The sequence below is a fragment of the Diabrotica undecimpunctata genome, chromosome 6 (assembly GCF_040954645.1).
Source record: "Diabrotica undecimpunctata isolate CICGRU chromosome 6, icDiaUnde3, whole genome shotgun sequence".
In the NCBI taxonomy this organism is placed as follows: domain Eukaryota; kingdom Metazoa; phylum Arthropoda; class Insecta; order Coleoptera; family Chrysomelidae; genus Diabrotica; species Diabrotica undecimpunctata.
The window spans coordinates 129194799-129218394 of NC_092808.1; the positions used below are offsets into that span (position 1 = coordinate 129194799).

Below are 23596 nucleotides of genomic sequence, written 5' to 3' on the forward strand. Positions count from 1 at the left end.
AGCTAACTGAGTGAATGTAACTTAACTGATTTGTGTAAAAGGTACAAAACAGTTAAGTCTTTATCTTTGGTTATCGTTTTGGATAATATAGATCTAACTCTTAAGACTTTTTTTAGTTTTGTATCATTATTTGAACGTCATCATTGCTGTAAATACCGTTTTTTTTTGCTTAACATGTTTTTTATTTATTATGAAAATAACGCTGGGTTTTCGAATATTTAACTGACTGCCCCGTGATACAGGTTTTAGTTCGATTAATTTTACATTGAATTAAAGCTAATTTACTTTTGTACCAATACCCACATTTAAGTAATTGACGTCTAAACCAAAGCACGGTTGATCTAATTAAAAAATTTGTAAGTATATTTTCTTTAAATAATCAGTACTGGTTTGTGTATTCTAGAATGATATCTTAAATGTTATACAAAGATTTCTGATTTCAATAAAAGACATATACTCCAGGAAAATAAGCCAAATTTAACCGTGTTCAAGATTTGCCAATAGCCATGTATGTAGATTTTTTTCATTCGTCATCATTATCAACATATATGTGTCCACTACTGGACATAGGTCTCCCTCAGCTCTTTCCATCTGTGTCTGTCATGTGCGGCTTGCATTTTGCTACCACTATCACGCTTTAGGTTGTCAGTCCATCTGGTTGGTGGGCGTCCTCTGCTCCATAGTGCTGTTTTACATGGACTCGGGTCTTCGTAAATATTTCGATTTAGCACCAGATTAATCATTATTTGCTTGTTCGTATTAATCTTTAGTCCGATCTCCATGGAAGCGCGATATAATGTTTCCAACATTATTATTGCATCATCAATACGATCGACTATAAGGACGATGTCATCTGCGAATCTTAAATGACTAAGCTTCTCTCCATTTATGTTGATACCATGCTCGTTTAGATCTGCCTTTTTAAAAGTATGTTCTAAGAGCGTCGTAAACAGCTTTAAAGACACGGTGTCCCCTTGAAGTACTTCTCACTGTATACAGAATTTTTTTGTTTCGTGTTCAGATAGTCTTACGCTAGCTGTGGTATTTTGCTAGATATATTTGATTATGCTATAGAGTCTTCTTCTTCTTCTTCGTCTAGCCATTCACGTCTACATCTGAACATAAGCCTCTTCAAGTCTTCCTTTCCATTGTTTTTTATTGTACCCCAATTTTTCCCGGCAGTCCTTTTCAGATCATCTGTCCATCTCATAGGAGGTCTGCCTCTGGGTCTTTTGTGTTGGTATGGTCTCCAGGTTAAAATTGATCTGTGCCATTTATTTAGATCGCTCCTAGCTACATGTCCAGCGTATTCCCATTTCAACTTTAATGATTTTTGCACCACATCGGTGACTTTGGTTTTCTGTCTTATCCATGTGTTTGTTTTCTTGTCCTTAAGTGATATACCTAGCATTGCTCTTTCCATCGCGTGTTGAGTGACTCTAAGTATATTCATATTCTTTTTGTGATTGTCCATGTTTGTGCCGCATAAGTTAATATCGGAATAAGGCATGTATCAAAAACTTTAGATCTAAGATGTAATTGAATTTGTTGATTTCTGAGTATATAGTTCAGTTTACCGAATGCTGCCCAAGCTAACTTTCTTCTTCTTTTTATTTCTTCAGTTTGAATTTCCCTATTTAGTATTATTTTTTGTCCTAAGTATATATATTCTTCAACTTTTTCTATAACTTTATCGTTTATTATTGTCACGGTGTCTTTGGAGTGCATGACTTTTGTTTTGTTTCAATTCATTTTCAGTCCTATTTTAGAAGATTCGGTATGTAGTTCTAAAAGCATGGTTTGCATTTCTTGTAGGTCAGTAGCTATCAGGATTATGTCATCTGCAAATCGTAGATTACTGAGGTAGCGGCCATTGATGTTTATTCCCTTATATTTCCAATTTAGGTTTTTAAAAACGTCCTCCAAAACTAAGGTGAACAGTTTGGGTGATAAAATATCTCCCTGTTTGACTCCCCTGTTTAATGGTACAGGGTTCGTGTGTTCATTTTAATTTAGGTAGTATGTAGCTGTAGCTTGGTTCATAGTTTCTTTTATTAAGTTAATATATCTGCTGTCTATTCTACAATTTTGCATTGCGTTTATTACGGCCGTGTGTTCTATGGTATCGAAAGCTTTTTCGTAGTCTACAAATGCTAGGAAAACTGGAAACTTGTATTCGTTACATTTTTCTATTAATATTTTTGTGGTTAACAGGTGATCGGAAGTTGAATAGCCTTTTCTAAAACCTGCCTGTTCATATGGTTGGTATTCGTCTAATTTCTTTGTTAGTCGAGTAGTTATGACTGTGGTGAGTATTTTAAACAGGTGTGACAGTAGGCTGATGGGTCTGTAGTTTTCCAATTTTCGACTATCACCTTTCTTGTGTAATAAGATTACTTTAGAGTTGTTCCAGCTCTTAGGGACTGTGCCCTGATGTAAACAACTGTCCACAAGCTTAGTTACAATGGCAATTAGTTCCTTACCTCCTTCTAATATCATATCTGTGGTAATATTATCTTCTCCTGCAGCTTTATTTCTCTTCATATTTTCCAATGCTGTAGTTACCTCTGAAATTGTTACTTTTGGCATTATTTCTGATCCAACATTTTTTATTAATTTCCGTGCTGGTCTCATCTCATCATCTTGTTGATGTGTTCTGTAAAGTTCTGTGTAAAATTCTTCTATTCGTGTCAGTATGTTTTCTCTAGTTGTGATTTCATTTTCGTCTTTTCCCATTAATGATATCATCTGACGTCGTCCTAGTGTCGGTCTGAGGCATTTCATACTCTTATTTTTTTCAATAGTTGTTGTTATTAATTTTTCGTTTTCTTTTCTTTTTTGTTGTCTGATTCCTTTTCTAATCTGCCTATTAAGTTCTCTATATTCGTCGGTTTCCCTTTTGTTAGATTTATTTAAGATCTTCCTTCTTTTTATTTGTTGTAATATTTCTTTGTCTAATTCATTGTATGTTGTTTTTCTTTTTTCAGTTGCAGAAGGCTTTTATTCACTGTTTCGGTAATAAGGTTATTCAAATCATCAATATCATTGGAGTTTATCTGCTGCATGCTAACTTGATTTAATGCATGCGCTATCTTTTTATTAAATTCACTATTTTTGATTTCTTCAGATGTCCATTTGTATCTTTTTTCATGTATTCTTTTTCTTTCTAGTTTTTTGTTAATTATTAGTTTTGTTCTTATTAGTCTATGATCGCTTCCTAGGTCAAACTGATTTAGTACTGATACGTCTTCTACTAGGTTTCTATTCTTCGTTAAGATATAATCTATTTCATTCTTTGTCTTTTTATCGGGGCTCATCCATGTCCATTTTCTGCTTGGTTTTTTATTGAAAAAGGAGTTCATTGAGTACATGTTATGTTCATTCATGAAATTGAGAAGCATTTCTCCTCTATCGTTTCTTTTCTCGTAGCCATAGTTACCAATTAAATGTTCGTAATCTTCCTCTTTTTTGCCCAATTTAGCATTAAAATCTCCTAATAGTATTTCGTAATTTGCTTTATTTGTATCTATAGCTGTTCTTATTTCATCATAAAATATTTCTACTTCTTCATCGTCGTGGCTTTTGGTCGGAGCGTACACTTGGATCACTTTCAGAGTGGTTCTTTTATTGATCCTGATGATGAGATATGTTACTCTGTCTGATATGGGCTTGAATTCTTCGATACACTGTGTGAGGCTTTGTTTTACCAAGAATCCCACTCCCGTGTATTCGCCACCTTTATGCATAAAATGTGTGCCATTTACCAAGGATAAACCATTTTATATCCTTTAGTTCACTTTCTATTTCTGGGAATCTATTGTCGTCCGTCAGTGTTCGAATATTGTAGGAGCATAGCCAAATTGTCATCTTGTGGCAGCCGGGTCTTACCCAGGGATTCTTAGCACCCCCCCTTCCGTTAGTTGTTTGATCGCTGCCGTGATCAAGTCTCTGGGAAGTGCTGGGCACTGGAGGCCTTTTCTTTTTTGCCCTGTACATTGACTTGAAGGTTTGGACCGTTGTCTCCTCACGCTGGTCCAGTGCGGGTTGAGGAGGGAAGGGAAGGTAGAGTACCGATAGTCTATTCAACATTCTGTCGATGCTTTTAACATTTTCTGCTAGCTTATAGTATCAAATGCTTTATCGTAGTTTACGAATATCAGTGCCAATGGTTTGTTGTATTCTGCAGCCTTCTTTATCAGATTCTTTATCGCTAGTTGTGGTCGTTAGTGCTGTAACCCGATTTAAATTCAGCTTGTTCTCTGGGTTGATAGAAATCAGCGTCCAGTCTTTTTTGATTTCAGTTTTTCCATTAATATAAATAAAATCTCATTTTTCGCATTATCGTTAATAATTGAAATACAACGTATGTTTTCTTACTATAAGTATATTATATCAACTGAAAAATTAGCCAAATACCTAGTTATTGCCGAGTACTGAGAAATACTTTCCCAGGACTAATATTTTTATAATAAATAAGTACCAAGTACTTTGTAATACGTCAAGCATATTTGTTACGGCATTTTCCCAGTAACGTATCTCAGCATTTTTCCACTTATTGTGATCGGTTCATTTTTGTTTTACCGTACCAGTTGTATATTGTTTATTTAAATGTATTGGATTTTCCATTCATAAAAATTATTTTCGCAACAATTTATATGTTATCTATTATTTAATAATTTAAAACAACCAGAGTTGATTTTAATATGAATATTTAACCTTGAATTTACGCTTAAAATAAGTAATGGATAACAAAATAAATAAATAGTAACCATAAAAATGAATTTATTTAGTCATCTTTATATATATATATATATATATATATATATATATATATATATATATATATATATATATATATACTTATAAATATATATACTTATAAATATATATACTATATATATATACTATTGATTTATAGTATCAGCAATCGGTCTGTAGGAAATAAAACTATATTTGTTCTGTCTCAATATTTAAAACAGTAAGGTCGAAAAATAATTTGAAAAATAAAATATATATATATATATATATATATATATATATATCTTTAAATTTATTTATTATACAGTACAGATGGTATGGTAAGTTTTAAAATAAAAACGCCAAGACAGGTCGATTTTTAAATTTAGGTACTTTTGCTTTTGCTTTAAATAACCGTACTATGATGACGTCATCCCTTCTCTCGTCATTCCTGTTTTTTATCCGTCCCAATATAATTTTTTATCTAGAACTTAAATTCAAAAATTTATTCCAGTATCTACGTTTTTTCTGTTGTGTATCATTTCTAATGTATACTTTACATTACATTACATTAACTAAATTAAGGCAAAATATTCGTTGGTTTCATTCTATTTCATTAAAATGAAAATAGTAGTACGTAATAACCAAATTTATATCCTGCAATATTTTGGTACATTTTGGTAACTTACAACTAAAACCAGACTTTTTCTTATGCATTGCTTTAAACTTTTTTTCAGTGTGTATAAAAGGTGAATTTTACCTAAAAAATTAAACTTAATTTTTTTATTTTCAGAAAACAGATTACGATGAAGCTGGCCATCATTTTAGCACTCGCTACATCTACAACACTAGTAGCACCATCAGACGTCCAAAGTCCAATTGAACAATTAGCAATTGGAAATCAACAATTAACGTCAAATGTGTACAAAGAAATTCTTAAAACTAATAATGGAAGTATTATCTTCAGTCCCTTTTCTGCTGAAACCGTATTAGCGCTAACCTCTGAAGGAGCCAAAGGTGACACGAGAACCGAGCTAATAGCTGCACTACACCTTCCAGAATCACAAGAGACTATCCAAGAAGGATTTAAAGAACTTTTATTACAACTTAAAATCAACAATAATTACGCAGTATTAGCTTCAGCTAATAAAATATATGTAGCCAACGGTATCAACTTAGAAGATGATTTTAAAAAGACCGCTGAAAGTGTTTACGCATCAGGAATTGAACAAATAGACTTCTCAAACAGTGCAAAAGCCGCTAACATAATTAATCAATGGGTGGAAAGCCAAACAAACAAAAAAATTAAAGATCTGATTAAACCTGAGTATATTAACAATAGCACTGTGATGACTTTAATCAATGCATTATATCTAAGCGCTGAATGGTATACTCGTTTTTCATATTATAACACTATAACAGATAAATTCTACACAACTGATTCCAAACAAATAGATCACCCAACAATGGTAATAACTGATATATTTAAACATTATGAGAATAAAGAACTCGACACACAATTTTTGGAAATTCCATTCGAAAGCCATGGTCTTGTTTTTTGTATTGCTTTACCTAATAAAAAAGACGGCATAGCTGCTTTAGAAAATAAAATTGAAAAAGTATTTGAACCTCAGCCATATACTGATATGCCTGTACATTTGAGACTACCAAAGTTTACTGTTGAAACCGAGTTGAATTTGAAAAGCATTCTTCAATCTTTGGGTATTCAAAAGATCTTCAAATTTGACGCCGATCTTGCTGGATTGGCAAAGAATGACAAAAATTTACATGTTTCGGAGGTAATTCAAAAAGCTTTCATTCAAGTTGCTGAAAATGGAGTCGAAGCAGCTGCTGCCACTGCTTTTGAATATAAACTTTTTAGCGGACATATCTTTTCTCAAGACCCAATTAAGTTTTTCGCCGATCATCCTTTCGTGTACTTTATTAAATACAATAACGTTATATTGTTTGCTGGAAAATACAGTCCTTAGGATGCTCGTCGTAACACTAGACTTTTATGTATAAATCCTATAATTAACTTATAAATTTTATATGTGTTAATTATGTTTTAAAATTTATATTGACTTAATAAAAATAATAAGCTCATACTTTATTTTTTATATGTTTATCTACTTAAGTATCAAGCAAATGTGGAACTATTACTGTGGGATGCAGTGGGAAGGAATTATATACTCATTACCAGTCATTAAAGGGCTACATCAAAGTGGTCTTTTCATGGTGTGTAACTAGTTTTTCATCAAATGTTTTTTGAAATTAAAAACATATATATTACAATAAATTGCTTGGTTATTTTAATCGCTTGTATATAAAAAAAAAGATACACTTGATTCCCTTTATTTTTTACTTAAACTCAAAAACGATTATACAAAAACAAATCTACATCTTAAACTTCTAATATTCTTATCACTATCTTCTTCGTGTCTCTGCAACTGCGCATCTCCAGTCAGCCCTATCCGTTTAGCCGTGGGAAACGGGTGTGGACAACTGCACCAACTCCAACCTCAACTGCACTGATGTTTTATTTCTTCTGAACAATATCTATTGATAATAATACCACACAATAAATAAACAATATCAATACGTTCTCCATATAACCAGTAAATATATAGTATACTATAAGTTAAATACGGAAACGACGTTTATATTTGTGGCTTCGAGCTGAATAGTAATTTGTTGGTATGGGTCCCTGGGATTACTTAATATCTTTGTTTTGCTCACATTGATAGTTAACCTTACATTCTTTTTTAACTTCACTGCTATTAATATTACATCGTGTGCAATAACGTATAATTAGCTATTTTGATAGTATATTAACAAGAAATTGACATAACATTAATTGAACAAATCAGTAAAGTAACAACAATGGTTATTAAAATCACAAGGACCCAAGTACTTCAAATAAAAATAAAGGAAGTTGAAGTAATTAAACCAGATGCTATCTGGTTTAATTCTATATTCTATCTTCTATATACAGAAGCAGTATATTATTACCTGCTTATAAAATCAAACGCGATGTACAACAATATAAACTGCAGTACCATAAAACTATAATAGTATAGCCACACAATATAGATTTTTTATTTTAAGGAAACTGATGGAAAATATAGAAATTTTTTTGAACATACCAATATATTTACAATCTGTAATATTCAATAAGTGGCGATTATACGAAGACATATATGTCGAGTAACCACTGGGTATATGGCGTACAATGGATGTGCGTTATATGGCAGCGGAGAGAGGGTGAAAGCCGAGTCTGGCGCCTTAAAACTGGAACATGTCGACTAAGGGAAGAAACCTCAACAGAAAAGGACAAGACAAGGACTTTGTAGGAAAATTGGTACTTGGATCACTCAAGGCATGACTCACAAGACAATGGAAATGTTAACTGAAAGGACGAAGCAAAAATGCTCTCTGAAACCAAAAAGAAACGCCAAGGAAATGAACAGATTAAAGACTACATTCATATATGGTCAGAAGTAGAGAAACACGTACACGCTAAATCTGGGGTCTCAATTCTTATAAAAAAATATTTAAAAAAATATATAAAAAACTATGCGTACATCTTTGAAAGAATTCTGACAATAATTGTCACATTGTCACATTGAAACAATAGTTGTTGAAGTCTATACGCCAACAGACGATTTGAATCAACAAATTAAAGATTTCTTTTATGAAGACTTATCAAACATTGTGATAAAATAAAAAGTAATCAAGAAATATTACTGTTAGGAGACATAAATGAGAAATAGTTAAAAATGGTTTAGAGGACAGCTTAATTGAGTTCTGAGAACTTTTTGGTTTAAAAATAATAAATACCCAATTCCAACATAAAGATATTCATAAAAATACACTTGGTAACGACCTTTACTCCAAGAGAAGTCGATCATAGACTATGTAATAAGATATTCATAAAAATACACTTGGTAACGACCTTTACTCCAAGAGAAGTCGATCATAGACTATGTAATAAGGAGACAGAAATCAAAATTTAAGTGCCACGACTGCAGAGTAAAAAGAGGATCTAACTGTGTGACAGATCACTACTTTCTTTTAGCTAATCTTTTGTGTCCCTTCAAACAATACTACAAACAGAACACCGAAAGTAAGAGAAATAATACTACACAGTACAAAACGGAGATCTAGATTATATATATTATAACGGAGAAAATATTGTTCTGAAGCTATTTTCTTGTGGCATGTTAAAGTAGTTACTATTTAAATGGGAATCACAATTCCCATTTCCCATTTCCCACAGAAGCCACAATTAAAGGTTAAAGTAGGTTTATTGACGTTTCATTTTTCACCTCGATTTCACTTCGAAATCGTTTTTAAAATACCTTTCGAATGAGGACTTTCCATTACAAAAGGGATATTGCTACTAAAAGTTCTCTGAAAGAGTTACTTTTTTACCTACAAGCAAAATACAACGTTGGCTATATTTTAACTTCGAGGTTGAATCAAGACGTGCTAGAGAAATTTTTTTCTCAGAGAAGAATCAGTCTGAAGAGGACAAAATATATTTATAGAACAAAAAAGAGAAATCAAACGATTTTTACCTAGCGAAACCGAATTCAAATTTTTACCGCTGTGTTTCCTAAAATTTGCGAAACAAACAGCTGGATAAATTACTCGGCAAGGGAATCTTAAATTGCATTCCACATGCCGTTTATCCTGGTCAAAATTCGTAGTGAAGTCAGTTTCTGGTACTCCAAACGAAGTAAGTAATAAAACATAATGACGGTATTAGATTTTTGTTTTGATACAGGGCAGCGACAACCACTGATACGTATTTTGAACTCCTTAGGTCTCGTCAAAACGGTATAGCCACTGCTCATAAATGACATTTATAGAAGCTCACTACTTAGATGAGGATCATATAATTGAGGATGACATTTTGAAAGTCACAGACAATTATGTGATGAAAGAAAAAATTCATCGGGACTCTTTGAAGTATATTGCTGGTTTTGTTGCATACAAATTCAAACATAAATATAGTTTAGGAAACCACCTAAAAACCTAGAATCTTTCAGCAGCTGGCACAGAAAACTTTAGCTCAGCTTGAGAATACCATGATACCATTTGAGGTACTCCTATGTCTCAGTAGGACATGCAGATATATAAGATTAAGAGAAATGAACAGACAGACTAGTTTCAGTAACTATTAAAGAAAACTCGACAAAAATATGTCCACGTTTGTTAACTTTGAGAAATAAAGGTTAATAATGTAGTATAAAATATTTGTTTCGTCTCATTATAATGTAGTTCATATTATTTATCGATTTTATTTTATTTAGATTCATAGTGGTAATTTTTAAAGTTTTGGGAAAATTTTAGTTTCCAGAAATCTATTAAAAGATTAAAATATTTATTAGTTTTACATATTTCTGGGGAAAAGTTGTCTATTATAATCCCTCCATTTAGAAAGAATGTTTCCGGAAATCCGTTAGCTATTTTTGTCGCATCCGCTGCATCTGTATATGGTTCTGATAAGGACAATATAAATGATTTTGTAATTTACGTTTTTACCCCAAGGTAAAATTATATACTTCTTAGTAAAGCCCCCCTACTCTACTAGGGATTTGTGTTATGCATTTGTAATGTATTTTTAGTAGTATCGAATGAAACTCGGTTCTGTAAACATGTATAGTATGAAAATTATCGTCATGTATTATTTTAATTTATTAAAATAATATTTTATAGCAAATATTTCTCACGGTAAATTAATTGTGGGCTAAGACAATATTCAATAAATCCTTATTATGAATTGTCGGCCGGATTCATTACTGAAGCATTGTAAATTAAGCTAATGTTGGAAAATGCAAGTCAAAGTTCGAAGATATTTTGTAGCACATTAATTTAAAATAATTTTCTTTAATTTTAAATGTTAATTAAGTAAGTGATTCAGAAAGTATTTTTCATATTTAACCATTCTACCTACTTTGTTCAAAATACACGATTTTGGAAATATTCTAGTAATGAATCCGACCATCGAAATATGTATAAAATAGAATTAATTTTTATGCTTATTAATTGAAAAGACATTATTATATTCCTACATTAATATGAATATACACACTTTATGTAGCGAAACGTCGAAAAAAGTTTTTTTTTATTTTTCAATAATCATAAAACCTATATACCCAAGAGAAAATAAAAACATTGTAAACTACACATCTTATAATATAAAGTGCCAAATATGCATGCTTATATATATTTGATTGCCTATATATTTGACATTAACCGACTAACAGGGCAAGTGTTAGTGTTCTAATAGAAACTTTGCTTCGCACGTGACGTCACAGAGTGCGAGAGAGATAGAACTAGCATAGCATACCGGTATTTGTGTATCGTGGTCATAATCTTGTCGCTGTAACTACTGAACTGGGATGGGATTCTAGTATAATCGTTTATGGTTACTTTTAGACCAAAACATGTTAATAGATTTTGAATATCAAAGGAAGGGTCAGATTCAATTTTAAAATTTATATTAAAATAACCAAGTATGATTTGTTTGTCTGCTTTACTAAGCAAGGACGTTATGACATTCTCAAAATTCACCAAAAACAAGTCAGAGTCACCCTTACCCGATCTCTATACACTACTGCATATTTTGGAACTATCTGTATAAACATGTTTGTAATTAATAAATTAATATAGGAAAACTGTTTTTATTTTGTAATTTTTAATTGTGAAATAAACAGAGATTTCACATAATTTTAACTGAAATTTTTGGATTATTAATTAAACATTTATTTTCTAGGAAGGTAAAGTTTCTTATATTACCATTTTTGGTAATATTAAATTTAAGAGCCGCATTTTCCGCTCCAGGAGATGTAAGTTTTATTGTATCAACAACTGAACAACCAAAAGAAGGCAAGGAAGGAGGGGTATGTATTTACTCTATCATTGGTGTATGTAGTAATGGTAATAACTTATCTATTGAATTTAGTGTATATAAAGCATTTTGAAGATTTTTTTTGTCACTGTCTTGTGATATTAGCATCAGTAAATCTTAGTTTAGTCATTGATAAGTGTGAAGAAGCTCATTAGATCTGTTATAGTAAAAATTACAAAAAAAAGTTATTCACAAAAATTGTAGGCAGCTTTAAACTCCACATTTTAAAATTAGTTACAATTTTGCAAAGTGTTCCATAAGATGGTGGCAGACCAAACTTATGTTTGTTAAATGTAATACCCTGTATTTTATTTTAAATTTGAAATCTGCTTTACTTTCAAATCACAACAATGTAAAGTTTTATTATGTTATACCGGGTATTTAATAAGGTATAACCAATATTAACTGAAAATCGTATCAAGTTTATTATAATTAAAAAGGAATAGGAAGATTGATCTATTGTAACCATATTTTTTTAATAATTGTTAAAAATTATAAAACATAATCGTTTTCTTAAAATTCGTTAAATCAAATAGGTACAGGGTAAGTCAAAATGCATGTACATTATTTTCTTGGTAATTTTAAATAGAACACCCTGTATTTTATATCACTATCAAAAAGTACTAATATCGTACTTCAAATTTTATGAAGTACCCCTATACCTAAAGTTATCAGTTTTTTAGATATTTTTATTTTTCCATCAAAGTATTAATTTGGTAGATATTTTAACGTTTACCAATAATTATTGTGAGTTAGCCATGATTGATTTGTTAGAAACTGACAGTTTGACGTTATGCAAGAGAGGTATCTCTCTTGCATACAGTAAGTGGATAACGTCTTTTAATTTGACCCGATTAAATGCCTTTGTAAGGTCCACGAAACATAGATATGCCTGTTTGTTGTATTCTAATGATTTCTCTTGCACTTGCCTCATTATAAATATAGCGTCGGTGCATGATCTTCCCGATCTAAAACCTTGTTGTTCTGCTAGTGTTATAATTTAATTCAATTTATTTGTTATCACTTTGGTTGTTAATTTTAGTGTTGTGTTTAATGAATTAATTCCTCTGTAATCTTCCGGGTCAGATTTGTCTCCCTTTTTGAAGAGAGGTATTAGGATGCTTAATCTCCATTCTTGAGGAATAAACAAAACGATCGAAAATATGTACCAAAACAACACAATAAAAGTAAAAGTATAAGAAGAACTAACCGACCCTATTGAAGCTGGCAACGAAATAAGACAGGGTGATTCCTTGAGTCCTCTATTGTTCAACCTGATTATGGACAAAATAATAAAAAAAGTAACCAAAAAAAGGATACCAAATGGGAGAAAAACAACTTAAAATAATCTGCTATGCAGACGACGCAATACTACTTTCTCAAGTGAAGATGATTTACAACGTATGCTGCACCAATTTAATATAACCGCCAGAAAATTTAACATGTTAATTTCCCCAAAAAAGACAAAATGCATGGTTACAACAGCAAATTTACTAAGATGTAAATTGGAGCTGGCATAGAACAAGTGATGGAGTTTAAATATCTATGCATCACATTATCTAGCTACGGAAAGCTCGAAACCGAAGTGGAAGATCAAGTGAATAGAGCAAACAGAGCCGCAGGCTGCCTAAATGAAACAATATGGAGAAATAAAAATATCGGGAAAGAAACGAAAGGCAGAATTTACAAAACAGTCATCAGACCAATGATGACATACGCGGCAGAAACAAGACCTGACACAGAGAGGACAAAAAGGATGTTAGAAAAATTGAGGGTAAGACACTATGGGACAAAGCTAGAAGTACAGATATACTACGTAGATGCAAGGTGGAGAACATCAAGAACTAGGTAAGAAATAGAAGAGTAGAATGGAACGATCATATAAGACAAATGAGAACAAATAGAGTAGGAAAGACGGCAAGAGACGGTTCCCCAATAGAAAGACGATTAGTAGGAAGACCACGAAAACGATGGAACGACTACTTACTGGAGGCACATTGAAAAACAGACAGAGTCATGTCTATATAAAAAGAACAAAAAGAAAAAGAAGTGTTATTAGTGACAGTATGCGGTAGTTTTCACATGTGGTAGTAGTTGCTTTTTTGTGTAACGGGACTCCAATCAGATGGCCATTTTTCTGAATTCCAAACAACGACACAGATAGAATGGATGATACGCTATCCTTTGTTACCTAGTAACTGTAGTATTTCACCTGGTATTGAATAAATGCCTGGGGGATTATTTCTCTTTAAAGATTTGATTGCATCTTTGACTTCAGCGAGTGAGACAGTAGGTTCTCTAGGATAGTCCACTGATTTTCTACTGGTACCTCGTTATTTTTATATAGGCCAGGGGAGACCGCTGCCTCACAGTCTTTTGCAGCCTCGATCACCTTATCTTTGAGATAGATCCAAGTGCTCTCAGGGTCACTATCTACTTGGCCTAAAGAAAGAACTTCTCCTAGGATTTATTCTAAGTCTTCGATTTTTGATGGATTTAGAAACATGACTTTTCTTAGGGGGCTTTGGGGGCTTTAAATTAAAGTCGGTCAATACGAGGAGTTAATGATCACTTCCACAGTTTGCACCATAATATGTTTTACAGTTGATGGCCGACAACGTCCATCTTAATCTTATTAGAATGTAGTCTATTTGATTTCTTGTTCGTCCGTCTGGGCTGCGCCATGTATATAATCTCTGTGGATGATGTTGATAGAACGTGTTTGTAATTGTAAGATGTTGTTCTTCACAGAACTCAACTAGACGGTTTCCATTCTCATTTCTCCGTCCCAGTTCATTTTTGCCCAGCACTCCTTCAATATTTTCATTAGATGACCCTACTTTGGGGTTAAAGTCTCCTAACATTATGATTAGTTCACTATTCGGAATAGCGCTAACAGTTTCTTCTAGACGATCATAGAACCTGTTGATGTCTTCTTCTTGCCTAGCTGTTGTAGGAGCGTATATCTAAAAAAGGTGTAGGGTATTTGTGGATATTCTCATTTTAATGGATATTATCTTGTATTTATTTTACCTGAAGGTAACATAAATACAACATTGAACTGAAGGTACAATGTGTTTTTATTATTTCAGGCCACAGTACTTGAAGATGCTAACCTAGTTCCTGTGATTTATGAAATGGATGTACATTCCAATGTAACGAATCGTTACGCTAAGACTGTGATAACAAATAGGGTAAAAAATCCAGCTAAGTCAGCTAAGCAAACGACCTTTTCAGTCGTTCTACCTGAAAAAGCATTTATTTCAGAATTCGTGATGGAAATTGGCTGGAACAAATACAAAGCTTACGTCAGGGAAAAAGAGGAGGCTAAGAAAATATATACTAAGGTAAGTAGATCAAAAGTATACACACACTTTTTAAAACATTTAACTTCATATGCTTTAATTCTACATTTTGCAACTAGCAGGTTTCTGTTTTTCTTGTTGTATCAATAGAATCTTGTAACAATACCTTTTCAATTTTTTTTTCTTCCTTAAATTACTATGATTTGGATTTTGTCTTCTGGTCTCATTTGACTGTTTATTTCGTAATTGCATCTACTATTTCCCACTACGGGTTTTTAAATTGTTAACTCAGATATTTTAAGTTGGTTTTCAGGTCATTATTCGGTTTATTATTCCATCCTATTATTCTTACTCTAGCATATTTTATTAATAATAGTTCTTTTCTGCAAGTACTCTTCTAATGTTATCATTTATAATGTTTTCTAGTTCTAATCTGGGTTCTGGTTTTCTGAGTAAGTCTATTTCTGTTGCCAATAATTTGTATTTCTTCGCTAATTTCTCAACATCGCTGACGTATGAGAGTGTTGTGAATAAGTAAATCATAAATCTGCAACTTTGTTTTTTTATTTCATATTTTTTTGCTGAATGAACCAAATTATTGTTTCTTTGATCTTTCGAGCAACACTTATTTTAGAGGTAATAAGTATGGTAGATACTGTCCTAGATAAGATGATAGCCACGGCCACCCTCCACTAAAGCAAAGTTTGCTGCCATGAATTTTGGTTTTAATTGACCACAGGAACGTACAATTGCAAACAAATGTCCACCAAACAAAATTTCTTCAAAAGCCTAAGCATTTTTGTATCCAGGAAAGAGTAATTCGACGAGGTTAAATCATCATCCAAATATACGTTATATAAGAAGTCATGTTTGTGTATAATTGTTTGATTTTAATATATAATAGTTCCCTTTCAATAGTTTGTTATATTTTTAATCGTTTTTGTATAAATTTCGCTATCAATCAACTAAAAGATTTTATTAATGTTCATATATAATTTTTGTTATTTTTAGGCAGTAGAAAGCGGTCAAAGCGCTGCTCATGTAGCGATAAGTACCAGAGATTCTAACACCTTTACAGTTTCCGTTAACGTTGGGGCTGAAGAAAAGGCAACATTCTATTTGACATATGAAGAACTTTTGGAAAGAAAAAATAACCAGTATGATTTAGTTCTTAACATTCGTCCCGGACAAGTTGTTGATCATCTTAATGTTCAAGTAAGTAAATTAACTTCTCTAATATAGACTCTCCAAAAAAAGGTCAAAAGTAAATATATTAAAAGCAGGAATATCTGGCAAATATTTATAAATCGAATAAAGTACTGGCTCTTGAATTACTACTTACGAAGCATGGATATTATTTTTATCATATGAAATTAAATTAAAAACAAACACTTAGACGTGTTTTTCTTGTAGATGGTGAATATTCTTCTTGTGTCCTATCTGTTCAACGACTGCAGCCTCCATTACGAGTTGATTTGGACCTATATGTATTTTCCTCAATATTATCTATTTAGTTTTTCCGATATTAATATTAAGACGAATATGGGGTGATTTTTTCGTTAAGTACCGTTTTATTAAAAAAGCTCTGTGGCTTTTTCAAGCTCTCAGCTAATTTTGCTCTATATCGGACTATCTTATATTATTTATTATTTTACTGTCAATATTAGCGCACTGCCTACTACTTAGGAATTTCTTGAGTATACAGTGAACATTTTCGGTGACAAGACACACTCTTACACGGTAACACTTCTCTGTTTATTGTAATCTTCTATTACAGATAGGCGTTAACTCAAAGGATTTGATGGTAATAGAAATTTAAAAAAAATATATGTTTTAAAACAAACAAAAATTAGTAATATACTGTATGGACGATAAGATAGGTGTTGATGCATTACAATACAGACTAAAATAATGTAAAAATTACTTGTGTTAGTGTTGATAATATATTTAGGACTCTGATATGCTGAATATAAAAACTTAAAATATAAACTAAAACCTTTCAAACATTTTTAAGTTAATTAAAAATATTTGTAACGATGAGTCCAAGCCATCACCGTTAAACCAGCGTGCGCGCGAACCAACCCATGAAGTAGGAGTGTATCGACAGTAGAAAGGGCAAAGCTCCGCTATATAAACGGCAACATTTCCTCATAGAGAGAGAATCGACAGGTGTTGACTGAAGGTTCTCTTCTTCCCTACTCCGGCTTGTGGACGTGTTGAGTTCACAAGTTGTTTCCTTTCCTTTTACCGCCGCTATCCGAAGTGCGTGTTGAGCTCTTCACTACCCGTACTCTGAAGCAGTCGTGTTGAGACTGTCTAGGAGTGTCCTATTAACCCGAACCACTTAAGGGACGTGTTGAGTTCCTTTCCTTTCTTTGTACCTATCGTCCGCTGTTATTAAATCGATACAACGTTACCGTGAAATTTCAGATACACACTCGCTTGCCGATAAGACTAATTCCATATGACAAGGTCAAGCTTAATTTGAATAAATAGGCCAGGTACTGAGAAGACTAAACCAAATTGTAAATATGTACATAAGATTTTTGTCAATTTAATTTAAGGAAGACAATAAAGTTTTATTTTTATTTTGAACTCTGTCTCTCACTGTCTAAAAGCTACCCGGATAGTGACTCCCACGAGAGGACATCACAAATGTCCCTGCTCGGGCGCCATTTGTGATGTCCTCTCGTGGGTGTCCTCTCTCCACTATCTCTCCACTACTTCATGGGTTGGTTCGCGCGCACGCTGGTTTAACGGTGATGGCTTGGACTCATCGTTACATATTTATTGTTTACTCTTTTATTCCTAGGTATACATCAACGAATCCAGACCTTTGGTCTTTGTGAAAACTCCATCTCTAAGATCTGGCAACGAAATCGCTAAAAACAACGATAAACTCGACCCTGCATCTTTCATAGAAGTCATTAACTCCACTAGTGCTCTAGTTAAGTTCCAACCGGACGTTGTAAAGCAACAGGAATATGCTAAAGAATTAGGAGGAATAGAATCCAATGGTCTTGCAGCACAATTTGTAGTTCAGTACGAAGTTGAACGAGACCCACAAGGTGGAGAGGTTTGTAAAAAATATAAATAATAAACAAACATTGTTTCATATAGGATAAATGCTAAATTTAACTTTTAAGTTTTACTTTATATATATATATATATATATATATATATATATATATATATTTATATATGTATATATATATATATATATATACAGTAGACTCCCTCTATAACGAGAAACAAGAACTGAAATGACAGACGAATTACCTCGTTATAAGCCGATCTCGTAATATCAGACAACAATAATACTGTGCATACATATAAAAATGTAGCTTTCTAAAACATTAACTTCCTATAGTGAAGCCATTCGGAGTAATATAATATGCTTAATGTTGTTTGAATTGCGTTTTTGAAAAAAAGTTGTTTACTTGAAAAAAAATGGTTACGACTCAATGACGTTTGTCAAACTGACAACAATGGAATTACCCATCGAGTTAGAATCTATGAAGAAGCTATCAGCATATTAACGTGTGTATTAAAAACGGCGTAGGTAGGCGTGGCTAACGATGATACCAATATGGCGGTGGGATCATGGCCGGACTCAATAATATTAAAACTACTATAAAAATATGACTAGTTATTCAGAAGATTTAATCATTATTTAAAAAAGTGCAATACATTTTTAATAAACTATGATTTATTTATCTCGCGGTAAACACTAAAAACACGATATATTATACATAAAGATAAATTAATACAGTCAAATACTATTAATTTATTCTCTGAAGTACGGGCCATTACTTTGTTTACATATTTGTATACTAACCTGTAGAACGTTATTCCTGAAGATTTTTTTATTAACATTGCTTCCGCTACTGCAACTACGTTGAGAACAAGAAACCATTATTATGCACTATCACAATATATTATTACAGTTTCTATAAAAGTATTATAAAACTAAAAATATTCGAAAAACAACAAACGTAAACAAACATTCACGATCTGTCAAAAGTGTCAAAACAATCTTAACAATATGGCCGAAGTGAGGTCGTTTTTAGTCACGTGATGCCCTCTCCATAGATTCTAACTCGATGGAATTACCCGACACCTTAGTGACGGATCTGTCATAATTTTTTCGTTGAGAAATCACGGGCGGGAAGAAGTTTTGTCAGTAGGAAACGTGGCGTTGCTATGACGTTTTATCAGTTAAAAATAATCTAGTGAAATAGTGATCGATATATGTTTGGCCCATGTTAATCGTTTGTCCAAGCGATGACTAGATATTTTATATCAATATTTTGGAGTAAAGAATGTCCATCGAGATTAACTTGTGAACGTATACCTCTTCTTAAGGTGGAATGTAATATGTGTAGACTTTGAGGGATTCACAATAATTCTCCAGAGATTAATTAATTTATTAAATTTCTTTAGAAATATTTCCAGTTTCTCTGATGTTAGCACTAGATTGTCATGGGAGGTTAGGAAAGTACTGTCACCTACAAATATTTTAAGCGATAGGTTATTGATAAGATGGCGTTGAGTTTTGCGTAGGCTTCGCTATACTTTACTAGAAATCTCCTGTCTATAAGGTATAATTTTAGTAATTTGAAGAAAGGGTCAGGTAGGTGATTTTTTAACTGGTCTAGAAGTCATGTGTTCCATACCTTATCAAAAGCTTGAGAGGCATCAAAAAAGGCTTCAGTACATAATCGTTTATTTTATAGACGGTGTCTTATTGTTGTGTATAATCTGTGCGCTTGTTTTATAGTAGCATGTTGGTTGTGAATTCTAAAATTTTATCAAGTATAAACCTCTTATTGATTCAATATTAATCTTTCTCAACAGGGGTTCTTAAGAACCTTAGAAATCACTGGGAGTAGACTAATTAGGTGGCAATAGTTGAGGTCTTTAGATAATTTCCAGGTTTTTTGTGTAAGTATAACCTGTGCTAATTTCCATTACAAAAGGACGTGGGGAACATTTCCTTAATTCAATTGGTAGTAGCGACGGGCGGTGTGTACAAAGGACAGGGACGTAATCAACGCGAGCTTATGACTTGCGCTTACTGGAAATTCCTCGTTCATGGGGAACAATTGCAAGCCCCAATCCCTAGCACGAAGGAGGTTCAGCGGGTTACCCGGGCCGCTCGGCCAGGGAGGACACGCTGATTCCTTCAGTGTAGCGCGCGTGCAGCCCAGAATATCAAAGGCCATCACAGACCTCAAAGATCATAGCCATTATTATGTTACAAGTATGGATTAGTTTTAGAAGGATCTTAGCAGTCATGAGATCGTAACCCGGCGCCCTATAGGTTATATTTCATATTTAGTTTATACTTAACATAAAAATTGGTTGTTTTATTTGATATGAAGCTTCAAGCAAATAATGAATTGATTTCTCTTATTCTAGATGTATTGCTTTGGTGACTAACCTAAATGTAGTCAATTGCAACGAACTAAATTTTTTATTTTAACTGCCGCTCGGCGTACCAATTTCCATTACAAAAGGACGTGGGGAAGCATTTAACATTTCCTTAATTCAATCGGTAGTAGCGACGGGCGGTGTGTACAAAGGGCAGATACGTAATCGACGCGAGCTTATGACTCGCGCTTACTGGGAATTCCTCGTTCATGGGGAACAATTGCAAGCCCCAATCCCTAGCACGAAGGAGGTTCAGCGGGCCGCTCGGCCAGGGAGGACACGCTGATTCCTTCAGTGTAGCGCGCGTGCGGCCCAGAATATCAAAGGTCATCACAGACCTCAAAGATCATAGTCATTATTATGTTACAAGTATGGATTAGTTTTAGAAGGATCTTAGCAGTCATGAGGTCGTAACCCGGCGCCCTATAGGTTATATTTCATATTTAGTTTATATTTAACATAAAGATTGGTTGTTTTATTCGATATGAAGCTTCAAGCAAATAATGAATTGATTTCTCTTAATCTAGATGTATTGCTTTGGTGACTAACCTAAATGTAGTCAATTGCAACGAACTAAATTTTTTATTTTAACTGTTACTTCGCCATCTTTTGCATATTTTTGTACATAAAAAATATATTCAAAAGGGTGCCTCAGCGTTTGTTTTTTTTTTAATTTGTATTAAAACCTTTTATTGCCAAGTTGTACTAAACACTAAACTACATTAATAGTATTCCTTTATAATTTTAATCTAAGATTTTTTCAAGATATATTTACCATTATCGAAATATTCCACTAAAATAATATAAACTATGGCTTGTGTAAATATTTCGCAGTAAGTTTTAAATAACAAGGTATAACATAATAAACACATTTTTTTTAATTTTTATTATATGTACGATATTTATCTCTTGATAATACTTAAATAAATTTACTTCTTTTTCTTAGGTTTTGTTGCAAGATGGATACTTCGTACACTTTTTCGTACCAAAGGACGCAGAAGTCATCCCCAAGCACGTATACTTCATCTTAGATACAAGTTCCAGTATGTACGGTACCAAACTCCAGCAACTTAAAGATGCCATGAGCAGTATTTTGGATGAGATCAAACCTGAAGACTCACTCAGTGTTGTCGAATTCAACAGCGAAATATACGTATGGGATATAGAAAATGAGAAATCAATTCTTGCTCAGTGGGACAACTATAGGGAACCGTTTGAAGAATTAGGTGTAAGTAATATTTTTCGTGAGTGTGTAACCATAATATTTCTTTCAAATTTTTGGTTTTTAGGTAAAAACAGAAATAAAATCGTTATTGTATTTGTTAGAAAAGTGGGGTTCGTCGAAAATCATTTTTAAGATAAAATTGTTTAAAAAAGAAAATTCTCTCGTTATGTTAGGCCAGCAAAAACCTCCTTCTCACAATTTAATTTTGACTACGTTTCCTATAATGACAATTTAATATGCCCTTATAAAATTTTCAAATATAATACTTTAAATCGGTGATGTTGGTATTTTCAGTTACATTTCTGGAATGACTTAAGTGGATATTAGTTCGTTTTACTGTACCAAATCAAGAATAACACAAAAGCCTTCTTCTTCTTCTTCTTCGTCTAGCCATTCACGTCCACATCTAAACATAAGCCTCTTCAAGTCTTCCCTTCCATTGTTTTTTATTGTACGCTACTTGTAGCCAATTTTTCCCGGCAGTCCTTTTCAGATCATCTGTCCATCTCATAGGAGGTCTGCCTCTGGATCTTTTGTGTTGGTATGGTCTCCAGGTTAAAATTGATCTGTGCCATTTGTTTAGATCGCTCCTAGCTACATGTCCAGTGTACACAAAAGCCTAGCAAACAAATAATGAGAGCAGGTCATTTTATTAATACAATATATTCATTTTATCATATTGCCAGTACAACAATAGTCTCTAGTTAGCAGTTTTGTGACCATCTCTAAAGAGTAGAAGTAATAATTGCTTTAAAAAAAAATTAAATCCACAAGACCTAAGTCTTTTAGTTCCTTGTATTTGTTTTTCTTGATGAAATTGATTAAATAATTTCGCCGTTCTTCTTGCAGACTTTTCATTTTCAAAAATAGAGAAATAATTTCAACGTGTTCTGCCATATAATATCAGGTCCTTAAAGTATTCTTAAAGATAATTCACAGATAGATTCAAGAGACATTAGCCCCACACAGTTCGGTTTCAGACAAGGATTTGGTACAAGAGAAGCACTTTATAGCTTAACTGTCCTACTTCAGAAATGCAGAGATCAGCAAAAAGATGTCTTCCTATGCTTTATAGATTACCAGAAAGCGTTCGATTGTGTTAATCATTCAGAATTAGGAAGATTGCTCTAGGAACGTTCGATAGATGAGAATGACCTTAACATTATAAAGAACCTTTATATGAATCAAGTGGCATTTGTGAGAGTAGGACTGGAATCTACATCATATTTCTCAATCAAAAAAGGTGTACGACAGGGTTGTGTTCTGTCACCCCTCCTTTTTAATCTTTACTTTAAAACGATTTTCGATAGAGCCTTAAGTGACACTGAAGATGGAATCAAAATCAACGGACAGGCTATTAGTAATCTTTGCTATGATGATGATACAGTCAAAATATCTGATAGCCAAGAAGCGCTACAACGACTAATAGATAGAATAAACACTGAAGGAGAACGACTGGGCTTGAAGATTAATATAGACAAGACGAAGGTAATGGTGGTTAGCAGATACGAAATATGCAATTAAATATAAGAGTAAACAATAAGAACATCCAGAAGGTCCCCAAGTTCAGATATGTCGGTAGTTGGATAACTGAAGATCTAGATCCAGACATAGAGATGCGCAGCAGGATTGAGCAAGTAACAACAGCATTTACTAATATGAGAACCTTGCTATTCAACAGCAGCCTAAACTTAACGTTTCAATATCGCATTGTAAAATGTTACATTTACTCCATACTGCTATATGGTGTAGAAACCTGGACTATAAAGGCCAATGTGTTGAACCGATTGGACGCCTTTGAAATGTGGATATTTAGAAGACTACTTAAAATTCCCTGGACAGATGACACAACAAATGTCGAAGTATTAAATCGAATGGGCAGAGCACGAGAATTGCTGCCAATAATAAAAAGAAGAAAAACTGCTTATCTGGGTCATATATTTCGAAATTCCAAGTACCAGTTCTTAAAGCTTATTA

At 33.0% G+C, this 23596-nt stretch overlaps 2 protein-coding genes across 2 annotated transcripts in view; both read left to right on the forward strand.

Annotated features, from left to right (window-relative positions):
• The window catches only part of LOC140443887 (inter-alpha-trypsin inhibitor heavy chain H4-like), a 70166-nt gene that overhangs the window by 13689 nt on the left and 32881 nt on the right, over positions 1-23596 (forward strand). Inside the window, exons 2-6 of the mRNA XM_072535387.1 lie at positions 11522-11648; positions 14749-15003; positions 15973-16176; positions 17774-18037; positions 21341-21622. Coding sequence (XP_072391488.1) covers positions 11522-11648; positions 14749-15003; positions 15973-16176; positions 17774-18037; positions 21341-21622 — 1132 coding nt within the window. The remainder of the gene's footprint in view (positions 1-11521; positions 11649-14748; positions 15004-15972; positions 16177-17773; positions 18038-21340; positions 21623-23596) is intronic.
• LOC140443890 (antichymotrypsin-2-like) lies at positions 5537-6773 on the forward strand. The gene has a single exon (XM_072535390.1). The coding sequence runs from the start codon at positions 5544-5546 to the stop codon at positions 6726-6728; it is 1185 nt and encodes a 394-aa protein (XP_072391491.1). The 5' UTR covers positions 5537-5543; the 3' UTR covers positions 6729-6773.